The sequence below is a fragment of the Rousettus aegyptiacus genome, unplaced genomic scaffold, assembly GCF_014176215.1.
Source record: "Rousettus aegyptiacus isolate mRouAeg1 unplaced genomic scaffold, mRouAeg1.p scaffold_m13_p_12, whole genome shotgun sequence".
Taxonomy (NCBI): domain Eukaryota; kingdom Metazoa; phylum Chordata; class Mammalia; order Chiroptera; family Pteropodidae; genus Rousettus; species Rousettus aegyptiacus.
The window spans coordinates 50,243,516-50,265,090 of record NW_023416287.1 but is presented as its reverse complement, the minus strand read 5'-3'; the positions used below and the strand labels follow the sequence as shown (position 1 = coordinate 50,265,090).

General features: G+C 41.4%; 1 protein-coding gene across 1 annotated transcript in view; it reads right to left on the bottom strand.

Annotated features, from left to right (window-relative positions):
- LAMA1 (laminin subunit alpha 1) overlaps window positions 1-7,500 on the bottom strand; it is a 143,504-nt gene extending 136,004 nt beyond the window's left edge. Inside the window, exon 1 of the mRNA XM_036229865.1 lies at window positions 7,353-7,500. Within this exon, the coding sequence (XP_036085758.1) occupies window positions 7,353-7,422 (70 nt within the window). The 5' untranslated portion in view covers window positions 7,423-7,500. The remainder of the gene's footprint in view (window positions 1-7,352) is intronic.
- Between the last annotated feature and the right edge of the window lie 14,075 nt (window positions 7,501-21,575).

Sequence of the window (21,575 nt, the reverse complement as noted above, 5' to 3'; positions counted from 1 at the left end):
GGAAGGAAGGAAGGAGAAGAGAAGAGAAGAATGGAAAAAGAGGAAAAAACGAGAATTAGAGATTCAGAATAAAGAGCTGAAAGAATAGACAGTGGGAATTTTGAGGGGTGGGAAAAAGGGTGCTAGCCCACCACAGGGCACAGCAACAGGGAGAGAAGTAAGTCAAGTGGCAGAGATAGTTCTGAAAACAAGTATTTAAACTAGAAACCCAAAAGGCCCGTTTGAAGACCAGTTGGAAAGGTCCTTGTACCTCTGGATAACAAAATGGGAATAAGGTTTTTTGAATCAGATTCTAGATGTCAACTAGACTTCCCCTTAGGAGGTCTGAAATTTAGGAGGCTGGAGGACTTCATGCCGGAGAGGCTGGGCTTGCAATCCAGGAACTAGGTAAGGGTTTTATGGTTGTTACGGTAGCCCTGCCACTGCTGGAGCATTAGTGACTGTTACTGTCCTCCCACTGCCAATGTCTCGGGTTTTAGTACTAGAACTTGTGCCTTCGAGTTATCTGTGCATTGAAAAAAATTCTGGAAGCTAAGGTTTTGATCTTTAAAGGAAAAATACCCCTTCTTTTTGACCTTGACTGATTGCATTCAGGGCAAGCTGTCTAAGAGGACCAGATGGTAACGTTGGTTGAGTAAGAACTCTGGTTTATCACAAAATACAGTGCAAATTTAGAAACAGGACAGTTGACAAAGGCCATAAAAACAAAGTTGTCCTAGGCAGTAAACTGCCGGCTGTGCAGGGGTGGGGTCTGGCTAGGTTTTAGGTAAGGAATGGGGATGCAGTCCGGGTGAGTAATGGGAACAAATCATGGGGCTGAAAGTCAATACACCACTTGCGTTTAGAGAGGAAGGAGATATTCAGGATAGAAAGGTAAGGATAAGGGCTAGTTGCCTGTGACTGAATTTGGAGGGATTACAGAAGGTGGTGGCCAGTGGGCAGGAGTAGGACCCCATAAAGCAGAGTGGTGCATTATGAAGGCAGTGCTTTAGCAGCATGAGCCTAACTGCAGTGTGAGACTAGATTAAAGCATCAGAGACTTACTAAAAGTGGCTGGTTGCAGTAATTTAGACAACTGGTGAAAGTCTGCAGTGGTGACAGGGAGAAACCAAAACAAGTCAGAAGTTCTTTAAAGGATGAAACAAAAATTCAGAGGGACAATTGGGATAAGGAGACACATAAGAAAGAAAGAAAAGGAAGAAAGAAAAGAAAGAAAGAGAGAGAGAGAGAGAGAGAGAGAGAGAGAGAGAGAGAGAGAGAGAGGAATATGAAGCCAAGGTAACTGAAAGAATGCCATGAACTGGGAGAAATAGGGAGTCCTGGGAGCTAGAAAGAATTCTTGTGCTGAACCGCAGCAACAAGATAATCACTTATTGTGATTAAAATTCTGTTATTACAAAAAGGTTGTAAGACATCTAACCATGTAGTGTATAATAATCAGCATTGTGTTGTGAGGTTTTTTTTTTCCTTTCTAAATGTTGTCTTTAACTAAAAATGATCTGCTAAACTTAAACATCTTCCTCATTGTTGCAGAGAATTTCCTGCGGTTCTGGCAGGAAATTATGAAGCAATGGAACAAAATGCAGGAAATTCTTTAATGGGAAAAGATGGCACTTTCCATAAATACTGATTTATCTAAATTTGACATTCCCACCAGTAACACAGGCGGTTCTCTGGCACAAGAGTTTGGGTCATACTGCCTGCTGAGCCAACAGATCAGACTTGAAGATAACTTCAGGAATGAAAAGATTCCGACTTCAAATGGTAGATTCAAAAAAAAAAGAAAAAATTAATGTACACCCACACACACACACCCCCCCACACACACACACTCTGAGATCAGGATCTTAAGTATTTCTATGCTAGGGTTTCTGGATTAACAATCTGAGATAAATGCTTACCTAGGCAAGAATGTTATCTACCAAACTGATTTGGAATCTCATTGCTTCCATTGTCTGTCTCCTGCCCCCAAGCAAAACATAAATCACTGGAAACAAGTTAACCCAAAGAAAGCTCTCCTGATATAGGCTTGAGAAAACAAAGACTCATGTGGAAGAATTCTGTGCGATTAAATAGTTACTCTGAGCACTGTCACCTCAGTAAAAAGGACAGGAAAATGCAATGAATTCAGCCATAGTGTGATGTTTCATGCTGAAATAGCTTCCCGGCAGGCATGTTCCAACAGAACCCAAGTTCACGACCTTAACTAAGTTACTCTATAAAAGATTTTTCTCCTCATTAATTTTGAAATGCATTTATTTACTCAATTGTCCAAGGATACATATTAGTATTGTAGAAATAAAACAAATGAAATAACTATTTGCAAACATGTAAATAAACGACATACATCTTTCACTGGAGACTATAGGTTCTCTTGTTCATCCAAACGTTTCTGAGGAATGTTACTAAAAAACTTTACCTAAAGTCTACAATCGAGATTTCTCTCTGGCTGTACTAAGGCCATGCCACCCTCAATAAGCTGGTTCCTGTCTGATCCTGGAAGCTAAGCAGGGTTGGGCTTGGTTAATACTTGGCCACCTAAGAAGACCAGGTACTGTAGGCATAAAAAAATAAAAAAATAAAGGATTGTAAGCTGACAAGGTCCTTGCAATCTATGAGGTCAACCAAGGGTTGCCTCAACTAAAAAATTTAAAAAAGACTTCTCTCTGGTTGTCTATAGTTAACTTTTGTATCTAAAGTGCATGCTTACATTTATTCATTAGAAATTATTTTTTTAATTAAATTTCTGTGTCTGCCATAGATGTTCCAATAATAAATCATACTTCTTGAAAAAATAAATATACTATCCTAAACTCTTAATAGAATTATTCTAAAACTTGACTTCTTTACATCATAAATCTCCCAAAATAGTTTTAAAAATTACTTACTGCTTAAGGAATAGCTTAATGCTGTGGTACACAATACTTTTAAAAGGAGTACTATGTCATGAAATCAATTGATGATCTAATTTTTAACTTCCAAAAGATCTAGGAAACGTGGGTTTAAACTTTTCTGTCAAAGACCATCTAGGAAGGGACAAGTTGGAAGGTGAAAAGTTTACAAGTATATGCATTCATGAAGTGATGTATCATTATCCCACAATAGGTACATTGAAGAAGTAGTGTGAGGGAGGGTAGTGGAGAGAAGAACATTGTTTCATGTTTTGTCAGGAAATAATGGGTGCCTCCCTTACACTATTAGTGAAGTAGGTTTTATGAAGTAGCTTGCTTTGAGAGTTACACGAAGAAACATCTATGGAAGGATATTCAAAAAAACAATAGTGGTTGCCTCAGAAGAAGGGGACAAAGCCAAGATTAACCTTCTCCTCTATACCTTTAGTAACTTTTGAATTGTGTACCCTGGCTTACTTATTCAAAAATATTTTGGGGGGTAACTTGATTCATAAGTAAAAATATTAATTTCAATTTGGCTTAACAAAAATAGTGGTTATTAACTCTTGGAAATATTGCAAAGCAATGAGCAGGCAGATATAAATAAAACATCTCTGCCTTTGAGAAGCCCAAACCAGTGAGGGAGGCAAAATCATGAGCCAATTGTTTATAGCACCATGATCAGTAGAATAAGTACAACAATAGCACTAAGTGGAGAGCACTAGGAGAGCAGCACCTGATAAATACTTCGGCATCCAGGGACCGGGAAGGTTTTCCAGGATGTTATAACCTAAACAGAGGACTTGTCCTGCACTTAACAGCCCATGTGCAGGTAAGCTACGAATAGCTGCAGGCGTGCCCAAGGTAATGCCCCTCAGCTCTAGAACAAGAGGCGAACTGGAGTCCCAACCTCCTTGGTTTACCTCCAGTGCGATGTGTGCCAGTGTCATTTGGTGCGTGCACATTAGAAAGTGAAGGGTTTAGGAAGCTCTAGCCCAACATAGGGTGGTGTTTCCAGAAAAATTACAGTGGTAGCAGTGCTGAGGAGGGAAAAGAGGGGAGGAGAGAGGCCCAGTGAAGGAACAGTCATGATATTTCATGGGAAAAACAAACAATTGCCAAGCCTAGTCAGCAACAGACAAAAAATGGGAGACAGACTACAAAGATTTTCAGGAGGTAAAATCAACAAATCTTAACGACCAAATGAATATGGGCAATGAAAGAGGGCGGGATGTCCAGGATGGTGCGCATGCATGGCAGGCGTGACAGGAAGCGCCATCATCAGGGATTGCATGCCTATGACACTAGGGCATGCCCAACACAGCCCATGTTTCTCTTGTGTTATTTAATCACATTAATCCCATCCATTTTATAGACAGGAAGACTGAGATGTTAAGAATTCAGGGATGTAAAAAAATTAATATGAGCCAATATCATGGCTCATCAAAGTAACAGGTCTGGCATTTGGACATAAGACTTTGATTCCAAATCTAGACTCCAAATTTCTAAACAATTACATATCCCAGAAAATTCAGCTTGGAAGAGAGCCTCCCTAATACTTATGTGTAAAATAGTAATACTGTAATGATGCTTGTAGATAATGCTGAGGGCTAACTCTGTACCAGGCACTATTCTAAGCACTTCCTTGCATTGTTTCATTTCATCATTAACCTTTAGTTTATTTGACCTCACAGTCAAAAATGTTCCCATTTTACAGATCCTGAAACTAAAGCACAGAGAAGTTAAGCAATTTGCCCAATTTCTCTCAGCTAGTAAAGCCAGAGAATAAAATACCTAAAGTATCAAGATTTATCTTGTCATTTCCCTATAAAAACTTTCTGTAGATGATAATGAATATTTATAGGACCTTATGAATGAATTATTATAAAATGATAAGATATGTCAAGGATGATTACCTTGAAATAAGTGGTCACATTTAATAATTTATGATACTGGCTTATAAAGCAGTGCAATTCTAAGAGTGACAATAGATACAAACTGTATATGTTTATTTCATATCCTTGTCACATATGAATTTTCAATCATGCTAAATTAACTGCAGATGTAGACTTTATATTTAATGTCTGGAAAGGAAGAAGGGAAAAAAGAGTGGGCCAAAGTCCAGGAGATGTAAGAGGTGGGCAGTAATGTTTTATTATACACATCCTTGTTTCCAACTGCTAAAATCAATATTTTTTCATTGGCCCTTACTTGAGGAATATGGCTACAGAAAAGAAAAATGCAGCTTTGAAATCCATTCAGGCACACACACTTTACTGGTGAGTACATGCATGCTAAAAATTAATACTATGTCATTTATGAGAATGAAGTAAAATTTCTTCTATTCATAGCATAGATTTTCCCCCCCTTATACTTGAGATTGTCTATTTGTTACTCAGGGGTCAAAAAAAAAAAAAAAAAAAAAAAAAGACTGATTAAAACAAGAGTCGATGAGCCAACATGTGAAGCAACTATAATTCTATGTAACTGTGAGCTGTGGACTTAATGCATTAATTTTAGAAACACACCACCTCTTATAATATGTTCAGATATAGCTAACGTTCATCAGGTTACATTTCAAAGGAAATTGAGCTTTTGGGTCATATACTGTGAGTAGTAAAGTAATCCAGAGAGGCTGCAGAAATGATAGAGAACTACTAATAATCTGAATGCTACGAGATAATTATCATTTTCAAAAAATATAAGCACCAGATAGCAGCAAAGGTGACACAGGTCAGGATTCTTTTATTATTTTATTATGACCAAATTATACCATGTCATTCATTCATGCTATTTACATAGGGCACAGATTTTTCTTTTTTTTTTAAAGAAAGCTCCTTCAAAGATGCTTTTTGGGAAGGGTGATGGCTGATGACTTGGGAAATGGAAGGCGGTGTTAAAGATTCAAAGACTCCAGCTGTGGGTAGTTTGCCTCAGCGTCTTAAAGCAGGAAAGCCCCATGTGGTCCCACTTTCTCCAAACACCATTCATTACCGCCCAGGCCAAAAGTGCTGAGCCCCCAAGGGGCAAGGAAAACATTCAGGGCATCTCCTCAGTCTAGGACTTTCAATTTCTCGTAACAATAAAGCTGAGTCAAGCTGTCGCTATCCACCCTGTGAGAAACAAGGACGAGTTCGCTTTCTGCAACCTGGGGGAAATGAGTTCAGCTTGCAGCGTCCAAGCCTTCTCTCCCCGAGGCCGGTTTTTGTTTTTTTTTGTTTGTTTGTTTTTTGTTTTGTTTTTTTTTTTTCTTCCGCGGATAACTATGCAAATTCCCTCTTCTAGCCCCAGCTCCGCGCTAAGCAGACGCGAGCTATTCAAAGCTGCGTTGCCAGCTCCGGTCCAGTGCTTTCATCATGAATGCTTGAATGAATGGGATGGTCTCGTTTCTGCAGAGTAACCAACTCAGCGCAATGCCAAAACACACATTTTTCCCACGGCAGTATTTCGCGTTCCGTCTACCTAGTTTTGACTTGTACTTTTTTCCTTCAAATTCAATGACATGTATTTGCGGGCATCTGCCCATGATCTTCTGTTGCATGTATTAAGATGTTTTCAACAAACATTTGTGACCGCTCAGCCAACAAGTCGCGACGCTGGGAAGTTTTAACCCACTGGGTAGAGTGGAGAATGAAGTTGTCCGGGGAAGGGAAAAAGTTTGCATTTTCTCTTGGGATTGAGAGGAGTCTTGAAAATTCGCTTCGGGTTTCTGTTCTTTCCCAGCCTTGCTACGTGAACCACTGTACCCTTCGCCGCCGGGTCCCCTCACCCCGCGGTGACCACGGTCTGAACCTAAGCGAGGAACTAGCGGGTTTGGCCGCACTGCACTCAGTGCGCGCTTTCCGGGGGCGCATCTGTTCCCCCGACGCCGTCCGCGGGGGCCACGCGGGCCAGCCCCCTCCCCGCACAGCTTTGCCGCCGGCTCCCCCACCCCGCAGTGACCACGACAGTTTCTCCCTACCCTGGCTGCGAGTGGCCCCCAAGAGCCCGCCCCTTCCCGGCCGCGGGCGATCCGGCTTTCCACTGAAGGACAATGAGGGAGACGCAGTAGGACGCCTTTCTCATTCATTCCCCCCGGGGCCAGTGGTCCGGCACCCCAGCCCGCTCACCGACCCTCCCGCCAGGGCGTGGGGACTGAAAGCGGGGTCCGGCGGGGCCAGCGCAACCCTGACCCCCCACACCCGCCGCACCCGCACTGCTCTCTTCAACGGTGCTCCTGGACCGCGAGAGCCAGAGAGCGGGCCCCAGAGGCCGGGGAGTGTACAGCTGAAGGCTCGGCGAGGCGGCCGCGGCCGTTCGGGGCGGCGTCCCTGGCGCTCCCCGCCGGAGCGGGGGGACGCGCGTGTCGGGTCCCCCCGCTGGAGGTGAACGGGGAGGCGCGCACCGACCTAAGCAGCGGCAAAGCCTAGGGCTTTGTCCCGCGGCCACCCGGCCCGCAGAGGGACGGGGATCCCGGCTCACCTCTCTGCTGGCACCGCGCGGCGACCCAGAGCACCGAGACCAGGAGCGCGACGCCACCGCCGCCGCGCATCTCGGCGGCCCGGGAAGGAGTCCGCGGCCACGCGCGCGGGCTCTGCAGAGCAACCTCTGCTCCGCCGCAGGGCGCTCGCCCTCCCGCCCCTCGGACACCCCTCACGCACCCCGCCGACCTCCGCCACGCTGGGCCCCTCCCCGCGCCGGCCCGGGCCGCGGAAACCCCTCCCCCAGGGAGGCCCTGGCGCTCCGCCCGCTGGGACTCGCGGGGACCCGCACCTCCCAGCCCACGCTCTAGCGGTCGCCGGCCCTGCGCCGGGAGCGGAGCATTCGCCTACAGAGAGTGCAGTCGGAGTGGCGGGGTTGACTTGCTGCAGCCTCCAGGTCCTAGTTGGGTGGTGGGCGGAGGAAGTGGGCTGGGAAGGGGGAGAAACTCTGCTGAAGTTAGCTGGGCAACACATTCCGAGAAAGTATTTGCCCTGTTGACCCTTCCTGCCCCACTGAGGTTCTGCAGCCCCTACCCAGCCCCCTGAGCCGGGACCACGCGACAATAGGTGCCCTGGGGCCGGCCACCAGCCTCCTCCCTTGGAATGGGACCCAGGACCTAGCTGACCACCGTCCCCCTGCCGCAGAAGGTGGCCTGGGTCCTGGCCCTAAGGCTCCCTCTCAGAACGCGAGTCCGAGCTTAGCTGACCAACCTCCCTTCTCTGGCTTTGGCAGATAATTTTGTGAGAATTTTTCTGAAAATGAGTCGTAACTTGTTTCCCTGCCTTATCTAAGGAAGGAAAGAAAGGTCGCTTGGACTTTATTTATAATCATTAGCGTACCCTTACTGCTCGAGAAAGTCTCATTCTTTTTGGAACTTTAGTTTTAACATGAGATTTCAACTGCTTTTTGAAAAAATTACATCTAGTCTCCTTTTAAAATTTTTAAATTTCTATTGATTTTTTTCTGTTAAAGGTATGTTCATAAAACTTTGCAGATCTCACTTTCTCACAGTATAAACACACCAAGTAATAAAAGTCCCTTTTTCAATCCCACTGTCTTTTTTTTTTTTTTTTTTTTTTTTGCCTAATAGGGAGATAATTTTATCTTAGCTGTGTCAATCAATTCGCCAGCTCTACCAATTCCAGTTTTACTAACAACAACAACAACAACAACAACAAAACACTCTTTAAACTCTTAATGAATAACAGATCATTAGGATGCAGGACAGGGCAAATTCTCCTGAGCCGGTGGAGACCACCAAACCCTGCACTGAGAGAAAAGGATTCTTTGGTGGAGAGTATAGAAAGAATTTAACACAGACGCCGGAGTTAGGTTAGAAGGAAAACTCATTAAAAGGGAAAAGGGAAAAGCAAAGACTAGGGGGAAAAAAGAGGAAAACCTGAGACAGGGAAAAAGCCCCCAAGTGTCAGGGGGATCCAGTTTATATATCCTTCTTTCAGTCCTGTGAGTTACAGTTTAACAAGACTTTATTAGGAAGGGGAAGAGTTGCAATTTAAAAGGCCTGCTGGCAGTTCCCAGCCTTTAATCTGTAGGTTCCTTATGGTTTGAATCATAGGGATTTTATTTTGTGTAGGGCAGCCAGTTAAAGACTGTTTTTCCTGTTTTCCCTTCACGGTGTGGGGGAATGTGTTGTTAGCAATCCCAGCAGAAATCTTCCTTTGTTCTGCAGGTTTTCTCGTGGCCTGGCTGCAGGGCTAATCAGAATATTGCAGTCTCTGAATGCAGTTTATTTAACATTTTGTTTCTCTTGCCTCCTCCCTACATTTATTATAATATTAGCAGTTACTTTTTTATAAAATCATAGAAGTACATAACAAGAAGTAGAAATTAGGACTTTAAAAAGGATTCAGTATAGTTGTGTGAGAAGATGTTCATCATGGCACCAAATTTAAAATACAGATGTTAAGTATTAAAATACTAAATTATCATTTAATTATCAAATAAATGGTTAAGTCAATAAGCAATTAATAAGTAATCAAGTATTAAGTATTCAAATACAGAATTAAAGTATTTCTGCACTGAAATAACTTTGTACATATATACATTATATTCAGACATATATATCTCTTAGATGAGTGGTCCCCAACATTTTTGGGACCAGGGACCAGTGCTCCTAGGAGAATCTATTGCCTGACGATCTGAGGTGGAGCTGACATGGTGATGCTAGTGCTGGAGAGCAGCTGCAAATACAGATGAAGCTTTGCTTGCTACCCTGCCACTCACAGGCTATTGGGTTGGACGGTACCGGTCCACATCCTGGGGGGTTGGGGACTCCTGTTTGAGAGTGTCTTAAGGGCATTTATATAGATTATCTCTCATGTGATCTTACCAGTTCTATAAGATGGGCAGGCAGTTATCCTTGTGTGAGATATGAGGAAAGAAGTTCAGGGGGCTAAGGTCCTGTCCATAGCTAGACCCCAGATCTGATTTCTGGTCCACAGTTCTTTATCACTACACTGAGGTCATGACGATGGGATCAAAGGCAACAGGAGGAATCTCAGGGGGTTCTCTGTCTCTCCATTTCCTGGGCTCCTAGGAATTCACTCTGGACTTCAGTTAGACCTTATCTTTGAACTGCAGGCAGAACTCACACTTGTGATTTCAAGGGAAGCAAAGAGTCAGCACATTCGAGGAATGACTAGGAAGCGTTAAAAGTTGCAAGTTAGCACCATTTTTCACTGCTCAAGATTAAGCAGAGTTCATTGTAAGAATTTCAAAAGCCAATTTAATGAACAAACCTAGATAAGATGAAACAGTAAAAAATATCACAATTCTATGAATCATAAAGTGCTGCAGTATAAATTTTCTCATCTTATAACATGCTTGGAAGTATCTAAATTACCTACAGTACCATGGAAGTTTAGGAGTGGCCTTTTCAAGGTGCGAATGGTATAAGAATGTACATGTTTTGTAAGAAAGTAGAGTTTCAGCTCAACTAGGCACACAAAGATACTTGCTTCGAAGTCACCTATAATCAACGATGGAAATGCCTAAATGCCAAGCAATAGTTAAATGGTTAAGTAATTTATAGTAAATCAATGTGATATGGCTACTATGTAGCAATTTTTAAAATATGAGAATTTTTAAGTGTGCAAAAAACACTGTGACATGTTAGGTAAGAATAGCAAAACTTCAGATAAAATGGGCATTCCGGTTGCAATTATACAAAATACGCACACGTGCAAACAAGAAACTAGAAGGCACCACACAAAAAAACAGTTACATTCAGCTAATAAGAGGGCAAGTGGTGGTGTGAGTGTTACAGGTAGTGACAAAGAACTTGGGCTGCGCTCAGTGTTGGCAGGTATTCTTCCGCCTCACTTACTAGAAGGGACAACTTGGGCAAGTTCCTCACCTGTAAAATAGAGATGATAATAGTGCCGACATCATTTTTTTCAACAAACATTTTTTGAGTCACTAATAAGTGCCAAATGTTAAGGATTTACATTGATTGAGACAGACATATTATAGTTTCCACCTGTGTGGAACATTCAGCCTGGAAGTTGAGGCAGAAAAAAATAAACAAAAAAATGATAAATTTAATAAGTTCTATAAAGGAAACAATAGGTTTCTGAGATAGAGAATGGAGGACTAAGTATTGATTGGGCACTCCACCTAGCACATGTTAAACATTTAAAGATGAATTATTTCAAAAAAAATTTAATACTATGTTTTTAAATTAAAAGATAAAAACAAGCTCAATCATAAACATTTTTAGAATGAAAGCTCAAAGTAGGAAGAGCTAGATCAGGGCTTTTAAAAACCACTTGGGACATCTTGATAAAATGCAGATTTTAATACAGTAGGTCTGGAGTTGGAGGCCTGAGATTTTGCATTTCTAACAAGCTCCTGGGAGATGCTGGTGCTGCTGGAAGGCAGAGAACAATGTAAGTAATAAATCACAGGTTCACTTGTCCTTAATCTTGCCTACAAATTATAATTGATGGAGGAGTTTTAAAAACACTGATGCTGGTCTATAATGGACTGAGACCCAGAGATTCTGATTTAGTTGGCTATGAGGTGCAGCCTGGACACAGAGATATTTTAAGGCTGTTTAAGTAATCCTAATGTGAAACAAAATCTGAAACACCGCTAGACTGACAGGTTCCTGCATGGAAGGCAATCCAGGTCTGGTCACTGGCGGCTGGGTAGGCTGGAGAAGCTAGCCTCGGAGGAGACAGGCAAGAAGAGGAAGCACAGCCTGGCAAGTGTCTTTCCTGCATGGCCTGACATCTACATAGCAGGGATCCAGCCATGGTACCCAGAGTACGAGGCAGGAGTGCTTTCTGGAGGCTTAGTGCGAGTACGGCTGTCCTTGAGTTCTAATGGACTTGAAATTCTAGGCAGGAACTTGGGCAAAGGAGCCTCACACCAGGATCTAGGTATTAGGCCTGGAGTATAAAGCTGGGGGTTTGTGTGCCAAAGAAAGAGGTGAGAGGTCAGTATTAAAATTGGGTTACGGAGTCAGAATGTGATCCAGGATGAAGCTAAAGAGGTTGATTGTAGGCTAAGCTCCTTAAGGTCCCATGGCAAGGAATAAGGTAATAAGGCAAAGGATAAGTCTTAGGCAGCAATAAGAGGCAGTAGGAGAAGGAGAGAGAGGAGGCAAATTAGGAGTGGTAGGCAGAATAACGGCACCCCATAGAATATGTAATGTTACATGACAAAATGGACTTTGCAGATGAGATCAAATAAGAATTTTTTTTATAACTGTGTGTGTGTGTGTGTGTGTGTGTGTGTGTGTGTATTTCATTCATAGTCCCAAACTGGAACCAAGCCATATGTCCATCAGCAGGAGACTGGATTTAAAAACTGTGGTCTATTTTATAATGTTGACTATTACTTGGCAATAAAACAGAATGAACCATTGACTCACATGAAAACATAAATGAATTTCAAAAACATTATGTTAAGTGAAAAGAGCCAGAAACAGAATATTGTACAATTCCATTTATATCAAGTTTAGCAACATGTAAAACTAATCAAAAGGAAACAGTCGTTGCCTGCGGAGAGAGTGAAGAATGACTAGGAGGGGGCAAGAGGGACCCTGGGTAATGGAAATGTTCTGTATCCTGAATGGGATGTTGGTTGGGTAAGTGTAAACATTTGTCAAAATTCAATCAATTATATACATTTAGGATCTGTACATTTTTCTGTATAAGTAAGAATCTTACGATGAGGTGATTTTCCTGAATTATCTGGGTAGGCCCAGTGTGATCCCAGGGTCCTTTTAAGTGAAAGGAGACAGGAGAGTAAGAGGGATTTGGTGTGAGAAGGACTCAACATGCTATTGCTGGCTTAGAGATGGGAAGGGGACCATGAGTCAAGGAATACAGCGGCTTCTAGCTGCTGGAAAGGAGCAGAAACAGATCCTCTCCAAGATCCTCCAGGAAGAACCAGCTCTGAGGATACCCAGATTTTAGCCATGTAAAAGTCCATTTGGACTTCAGACCTCTGGAACTATAAGATAATAGATTTGTATTGTTTGAAGCCACTAAATGCATGGTAATTTGTTATAGCAGCAATAGAGGACTTATACATTAGATAAAGACTATCTCCCAGAAATCAACTGGAGATGATGTTGGGGGTGGGGTGAGGATAAAGGGATATTATATTGAAATCTGGGCAGATACGGAAGATTTCATTTGTGTCTGTCATAAAGAAAGGTGAGAAGAAGGAAGAATTTGAAGAAACTATGTGAATTATGAGGGAGAAGAGGAAACAGAATAAAAGGTCTCAGAGCACAGTGGTAAAGGAGAACCTGGACCTGGGGAGGTACAGGATTGCCATTCTGAGGGACTATGAAGTTATATGCTTTGGTCTTATGCAAGGATTTGCGTGCTATGAACTCTGTGAACAATAGAGCAAAGCAGCTATAAAGTGATAGGTAGGATTTTGTTTATAGTCTAAGGTGACAGATGGTTAGTTGCCTCCAGAAATCCAGGATTCTTTTCTGCCATTAAAGTGGAAACTGCATTGCTAGTTCCCCTTGCAGCTAGACATGCATCTGCATTAATCTGCCCTGGCTACGATAACAAAATACTACAGACTGGGTGGCTTAAGCAAAAGAAATTTATTTTCTCATGTTTTTGGAGGTTGGAAGTCCAAAATCAAAGTTCTGGCCTATTTGGTTCCTGACGAGATCTCTCTCCCTGGCTTGCAGATAGACTCCTTCCCACTGTGTCCTTACGTGGCCTTTCCTGTGTGTGTATGCTCAGCGGGTGGGGGAGATGCGGGGAGAATGTGCTCTGATATTTATTCTTATAAAGATACTAATCCTATCGGGTCAGGGCCTCACCCTTGTGACCTCATTTAACCTTATCCTTCCTTAGAGGCTCCAACTTCAAAAACAGCCATCCATACTTGAGGGTTAGGGCTTCAATATATGGTTTCTGAGGGGACGCAAACATTCGGTCCATAACATACGCTGACTAGGTTCAGGCCAACAGGATGTGAGCGGAGAACTTCAGGCTTCCCCTGACAAAGACCTCCTTCTCGTACATGCTAGACCTGTCCTCTTTTCACCAGCTGAACCTCACATGTGCTTCCATCATGCAGGTTTAATGCCATAGGTATGGACGAAGCCTAGAGGATATTGAAGCAACAAGACAAGAGAAAAGTGAATAACTTCATGAAACAGAGGTGCCTCGTTGCCTGACTGCATTTGGAAGAAAGAAATAAAATGTTACTTAAGTTAAACCATTGTATTTTGGAGTCCTTTATAAAGGCAGCCTGATCTTCTAATGAATCCTAGAACCTTGAATAACAAGGCCCTCTTCTGTGTAGTTAACACAAGGAAACTATCACGGCTTTCCACTAGATTATTTTGAAATTAAAAATAGAAACTTAAGAAGACTAGGCTTAATTAATGAAATAGCTACTCCACAAGAGTCAGTTTCAAGAGAAAATAAGATAAACACCATCTTGATGCTGAATCTTACCCTGAGTGTGTTCCAGGCCTCAGCAGAACACTTCTTTCTAACTCATTCTGAATTTCTTTACTTTAAATTAATTTTGATTCACATATTATGTCCTCATTTCAATATTTCTCACAAGATTATTCTTTTTTGGTTACCCATGGTTTTTTTTTTTTTTTTTTTTTTTTTCTGCGAACATTCTTATGTCTGCTTACCTCTCTGAGAAATTTTTGCTCTTCAAAATCCTGTTGCTAACATTTGTATGCAAGAGGACAGAGAACAACATGAGTCAAGTTCTGACCAATGTCAGGAACCTAATGTGCCTTGCCTGGCCCAGAAATGCTCTATCAAATAAGAACATTTTTCACCATTCTATTTACACCTTTATCTTTGGCATCGCTTAGCCAATATTTCTTAAGGGACTTTCTTACCTTTTCCATTGTACAGGATATCTGTGGGGTTCTCTAACCACATCTCCGTATGCTTTCTGCAAATTACCTTCCCATGGCTCTATGGTTACTACAAGAAAACCCAATTTGCAAAACATGAGTTTATTCCACCTCACCCCACCCAGGCCACACTGTGGCTTGGCCAATCCCAGTCATTGTCTGAGACCACCCTGCTTAGGTAGTCTACCTAAGCCTTAGTACCCACCATTGTGGTTTTTAAACTTTCTTACATCAAGGTGCCAATAAACTTTCCTCTTTCTTTAACTATTTTGAGTTGGGCTTTTATCACTTGAAACCGAGTCCTAATACACACTTTTTATATCGATATACATTTCATTTCTGGTCCTAGAGAATGTTAGATAGCATCTATTTTTTGATGCTTAATAGTTTCTTAAAGGGCATCTAGCATTTTAAAATTACAAGTCTGAGTTTACAGAGCATAACTTAAAAAATACTTTTAAATAGATTTCACACAAGAAAAACCAACTGTAAAATCATGCAGGAATCAGACAATCTGAGACCAAATACCAGCTCCCACATTTTCTTGACTGAGTGATCTTCGGAAAATTATTAATCTTTTTGTCCTCAGTTTCTTCATCTGTAAAATGAGGATAGATGGTAGACCTAAAAAGGTGAGAATCGAGATTCTTAGCATACGGAGTGCCAGGCATCAAGTATCAAATAGTTATTTTCTTTGATTATTATTACCGTCGTCATCATCATCCCCACCATCATCATCATCATGCATGGATTGGGAAGCAATGTTGTACAGCTACTGTAAGACTGTTAATGTAAGACTATAATGCAGATGAGCAAGTTTGTCAGTACATGCTTATAAAAGACAGGTAGACACACGCAAAAAGACAAACTATCATTCACCTATTTATTTATGTGAAAGAAGTACAAGAGACCTCGAGGAAAAAGGCAAACTAGGAAAGAACATCTTTCTGAAAGCCAAATAGTAGATAAAGATTAGAATAAAATAATGGCCAGCTAAATTAAAAACCTTTTTTTTTTTTTTTCAAATTTGGCAGGGCATTTGTTGTTGTGCAACCTGGCGAGTGTCTTTTTTCTTTCATTAAGGAAGAGGAAAACAAATTGGGGGCGGGGGAGTCTGGAAGACAGCTGTTCATTAGGACATATAAACAACATTTGTCCCCTGGCCCCTGCAGGGTGTCCCCACTTGCTGGGGATCTGTAACAATAAAAACATTCAACAGTAAAGTTAGACTTTGAAATCAATGTTTGCAATAGTAGCAGCATACACAGAATTTATAGCTGGACACCAATTATCAGAAAAGTAAGAAATGGACATTTATAATATGTCAACTATATCTCAATTAAAGAAAGAAATGGACATTTATATAGATCTATGTCATTGGGTCATTTCCATTGTTCCTGTTTTGGAGAAGATGCGACTAACCAGTTACTGGTGCTTCTTTCTGTTATTATTAACTTCTCCTTCTATACACTCCTGATAGAGACAAATACTCTACAATATTCCATGCATTTCTCAATGTTTGCCTCAAAGTCCCACCTCGTATCGTTTTATAACATGTTCTCCATACCTTTCATCAAAAAGTTAACTTATAGCCAAATAACTTATAAACCTGGCAATGGTCTGGTGGCAGAGGCAATATTCAAAACTGTAGGGAGATGACATTACTAAGAAATAAGATTTATTGAAGGAATTGACACCATTTTTTCATCAATAGATCCTTTACAGGATATAAGAAGTAGTTAATCCTGGAAGACAACACTCGAAATTAGAAAGTCAGAAGACCTAAAATTAAAATTGTTTTCTGGAAAATATTAGCTGTTTGGCTCTTAGACAGATCAAATACCTTCTCTGAGCCAGTGTTCCTCCTCTGTAAAATCTCATTAACAATATCTCTTAGTAGGAATAGTAGTTACTACCTCTAATGACAGTAATAATAGCAGCTGCCATGTATTGACACTTGAAAGTGCACTTTGTATCTGTTGTCCCACCCATTCTGTTTAAACCTTCTACTCCACTTGTCCCAGGACTGTATCATGGCAGCTAAATGAGGTTGGGGAACCATGCTGGCCCCTCTTCAGCTCATGTCCACAATCACTAAAGTTGGCCTTTAGAACTGCCTGGCAATCACACAGCCTGCTGTAAACTTAACTTTCCACTGAGCAACCCCATCCTTTTGGAGTTCAGCCACATTTCCCTCTGGCAAAAATGCCGGTCCCCTCTGTTTTCCACCTTTTGAATTCCTGGTAATACTTCAAGACCCAACTCAAACATCTCTCCCTCTAAATAGCCTCCTGTGATTGTTCTAGTACTTGCAGACTGCTTACTCCTTTTGTGCCACCAATGTACTTCAACAATACTATCTCCAATGTAATCATCAACTAATTTTATTAACACATTTTTCATACTAAATAAAGAACTCATGCCACTTTTTCATTTTATTTTGCCTTAACACTTCCCACAGTGTCTGAAACTTGACAAATATTTGTTGAATATGGCAATAATGTTGCATTCAACAATATGTAATAATGTTGTTGCAGTTCTTGTGTATGTGCTATGCCCTAAGCATTATCTCAGAGTGCTACTGTGAACATCTCAGTATACTACATATAAACAGTTCTCAGTTAAAGCAACTGCAAGCTAACTGACCACCTTTTAAAAAGACAGATTAATTGGAGAGATATCAGAGGGCAGGAATCCATAGGATTCTGGAGGACAGGGTTTGGAGAACACATAGGTATCGAGAGAGTTAAAAGGTTAGGCAACAGGACCACGGACAAGATCACCACCAAAACAATACAGGTGAAGCAACTAGAGCACAGTGAGAATCTAACCTTCAGTTATTCACTTCGCCTTTGTTGCACTAGCTGAAGGTCCAAAGCTTAGGGATCTAGTAATTGATTAGCTGAGCTTAAATCACGTGCCCAAGGTAGGTGCCGAAGAGACATTGGTCCTTTTCTCTCATGGTAGGAACTGAGAGTAAGAAAGAGATTTTACACGATGAGAAGACTTTACATTAATTCCAAGGAGAAAATAGAATGCAAAGAGGAAAAGACAACAACCAAAATAACTAATGTTTTATCCTGGTATTCAGAAAGAACTTTATGGAGAGAGTGAGACTTGAGCAGTCACTGAAGAATCAGTATGACACAGAAGACAGGAAAAAATAAAAATAAAAGTTTGTGAGAAATAGCCTAAGTAAGGAAATAAAGACAAAATGGGATATGTTTGGGACCCACATGCAGACTGCATAAGACACAAGCTCATGAGCCTCCACAGGTCCCTTCAGTGCTAGTCCAGGCTCCTATCTGAGCTGTTGGGCCCCCTGCTCTGGCATCTTCTGACAGCTGCTGGAGATTCATCTCCTTAGAGTTTTGCCCTTAGCTGAAACACCATGCCACACTGTGTAAGATCTGGCACATGAACCACCTACTGAAGAGGACAGATGATGAAGTCGAGGGCAGTTTACTGCCCGGGGAGAAATGTTGATCAGTGAGACCTAGAAAATAAAGGGAGCCAGACTGAGAAACTCCTCCTGTTTCTCTCTGTTTAAAAGCCCTGGGTCTTCTTGCAGCTTGGCTGGAGGAGTCCAGTGTGCAGATCCCCTTGCCAAGCCCCACATGAATTCCTTCTAGCTCATCCTGAAGCAAAACCAGCATCTAACACCTCCCTCTGTGTGGCTTCCCATCTCTCCTTTCTTCTCTGAATTCGGCTCTTCTCCGTTGCTGTGAATGTCACTTAGCAAATAAAGCATCAGCATTTTGTTCTTTGCCTCAACATCTGCTTATGGAGATACTGGGCTAAGAATAGGGGAGGGAATAACTTATTGAAAAGTGAAAAACTGGTTTAGATACTGCAACGAGGCTATGACTTGTAGGAAGAACTCAGGAATGGAATCGGAGCTTGAAGCAGAGGTGATATGAAATTATTAGTCTTAAGCAGAGACACAACAAGGCCAAAGTCTTTCTAAGGGAAATCTATCTACTGGCAGTAAATAGAAAGACTGAAATCAAGAGAAATGGAAGGTGGGTGACTAGGACAGTGAAGGATGGAAGTGGGGAGGACGTAGAAGAGAGGGGTGGCAGTGGCGATGGGGAATAAAGAGAATAAACTGAGATTTCAAAAGAAGAAACATGACTTAGTAACTAATTGGATACAGATGATAAAGGAAATTGGGGATTTAAATTTTTCCTTTTGAAAATAAAAAAAATAGGTTAGAGGGGAAAGTGATCCAACGGAGAGGAAATAATGCATACAGTTGATTGTTGTAGTTCAGATGTTACCAGATAGTCAAATGGAGATGCTAGAAAAACAGTCGGGAATTCAAGACAGATGGAGAGTTCAGTGTTCTCTGCATGATCACAACGCTATGGATATAGTGAGCTCACAAACTGGGACTATTCAGAGAGAAGTCAGGAGGAACTCAGGTGAAAACAAGACAGGGGAAGAGAACTCCTGGCAGGTGGCAGAAAACATCCATGAAAAGAAGGTGCAGAATCGATCCATTGAACGTAAACATTATAGTGAGGAAATTTGGGGAAGGAGAAAGGACAAAGGATGGTTATGGTGAGTACGCAGGAAATTACAGAGAAGGTAGGTGACCCTCACTTAACTGAGCATTCCTTGTCAACTACTCAATCCTCACATCCAAGATAAACATTATTTTCATTTTATGGGTAAAACAATGGAGGTTCAAATTGGTTAACAAGCTTGCTCAAAGTCACACAGCTATAAAGTGTATCAGTTAGTTTTTGCTATGTCACAAATCACCCCAAAACTTAAAGGCTTAGAACAAAAATCATTTATTTTTCTCAAGGTGATTCTATGGGTTGGCAGTTTGGGCTGGCCCAGCTGTTTGCTTTGCCTGCTGGTCTTCCCTGGGCTTGTTCATGTGTCTGCTGTCAACTCCAGGTTAAAGAATTAGGTGATCTAGGGGAAGCCCCAGCTAGGAGGCATGAAGCTAAAACACAGAGGCCAGCATCGTCAAAGATGCTAATAGATTCAGCAAATTGGAAATTAGAACAAAGTTAGAATTAGAACAAAATATCCAAAATAACAGGAATGGAGAACAAATCTAAGAGTGTGGTAGAGAGCATTTGTCAACAGCACATCACAATGACAACAATTATTAAAGCTAATGGCTCTTGGCATTTGCAATATGCCCAGGACTGCTCTAAGGGCTTTTGCGGATCATTTCATTTAATTCCCACAACAACATGATGAGATAGATATGCTTGTTAGCTTTATTTTCAATGAAGAAACAGGCACAAAGCGCCTAAGTAGCATAACCAAGATGAATACAGGCAGAAGGTTCAAGAGTTTAGAATTTGGAAGAAAAGTTTGATTCAGGAATTTTAGTCTTGGTGTAGATACCTTATAATGAGTTCCAGGATATGATCCTGTAGGATGCTAATATAAAGAAAAAAAGTTCTAAAGGTAAGGAAGGAAGGAACTATGAGTCTAAGATACCAAAGGTCGTAAACAGTTTTGAAGTCAATAAGAATGATAATGGAGAATAAGGCATAAAATGAAAAAGGAATGCAAACCAAATCCTGAAAACTCCAGTGAAATTCAGAATATGGAAAGGCTGTACAGTACTGCAAAACAGAAACACTGAAAGACAAACACAAGAGAGAACATTTTTGTCAGGATATACAAGGCTATAGTGCAGTAACAATCAACTCCTAAACCTCAGAAAATTAAAATAGCACAGATATCTTTCTTGATCATTGTGGGTTAGCAGCGAGCTCTTTTACTCTATAACTCAGGGATCCTAGCTGATGGAGATTTCATTTTAATACATGTTTCCATTATCACTGAGGCAGCAAAAGAATTACATGCTGCTCTTAAAGTTCTCATTTACATTTTATTGGCCAAGGCAAATCACCTGGCCATACTTAACCTCAGTGAAACCCAATTATGTGCCAGTAAGTGGAGGAGAATAGAAACTGTTGGAGAAATAGTGCTAATGACAACCACAGAGAAATTCTTGTGGACTAATCTAAGACATGGTGGGCAGACAGATTAGAACAAGAAAACAGGTATATGGATCCTAGATGAGTATGTAGAGAGTGAAGTGGAGAGCCAAGGAGAAGGAGATGGATAGTGAGGCCAAGTCAGGAGTGAGAACAGCAAGCCAGGCTAGGATCAAAAGCAGTCAACATCACTCTTCAAAAGGTAGTTGTGCAGATGGAGGATGCTGCAAACAGGGAAGCTTATTATTAGAGCAACTTGGGAGCTCTCCTGAGGTCCCTCCTGCCCCCAATCCAGGAAATTCTATTCCTTGTTAGGATTGGGAGATTCTCTTCCTTCTTCTCCAGACATTCTTTAAGTTTGTCCTGGGACAACTCATTACCCATTTAATGTGTGGAATGAGAACTTCTCTGGGGACAAGAAAGGCCTTAAATAACAGACGTGAACTGAGGGCCTGGGTCTCCACAGCTGAGCATGCACCAGGGACTCTGGCTGGGACTATTTGAAAAACCAAAGATTTCATCTGTTAATCAGTTTCTAAGTTAGTCTCCTCATCACAATTACTCAGAAGGTTTGGCTTTTAGATTTCCTAAGTCAAAAATGAAAGCACCAATGGCTATGTAGTTTTCATCCTCTAATAAAAGAATTCAGCAGGATGAACATTTAGATGCAAATAAATTCAAAAATGAATTCATTATTTGTGAATTATCAACATAATGGACAATATTTTCAGTTACAAGTTTCTAAGAGACAGTGCTATCAGATTCTTCTGTTAACCTTCTTGAGTTCCCAGGGCACAACTCAGGGAGGGCTTTTAGGAAGAAAAGGGACTATTGAGATAATGAGGCCAGGTTTGTTTGTTTTTT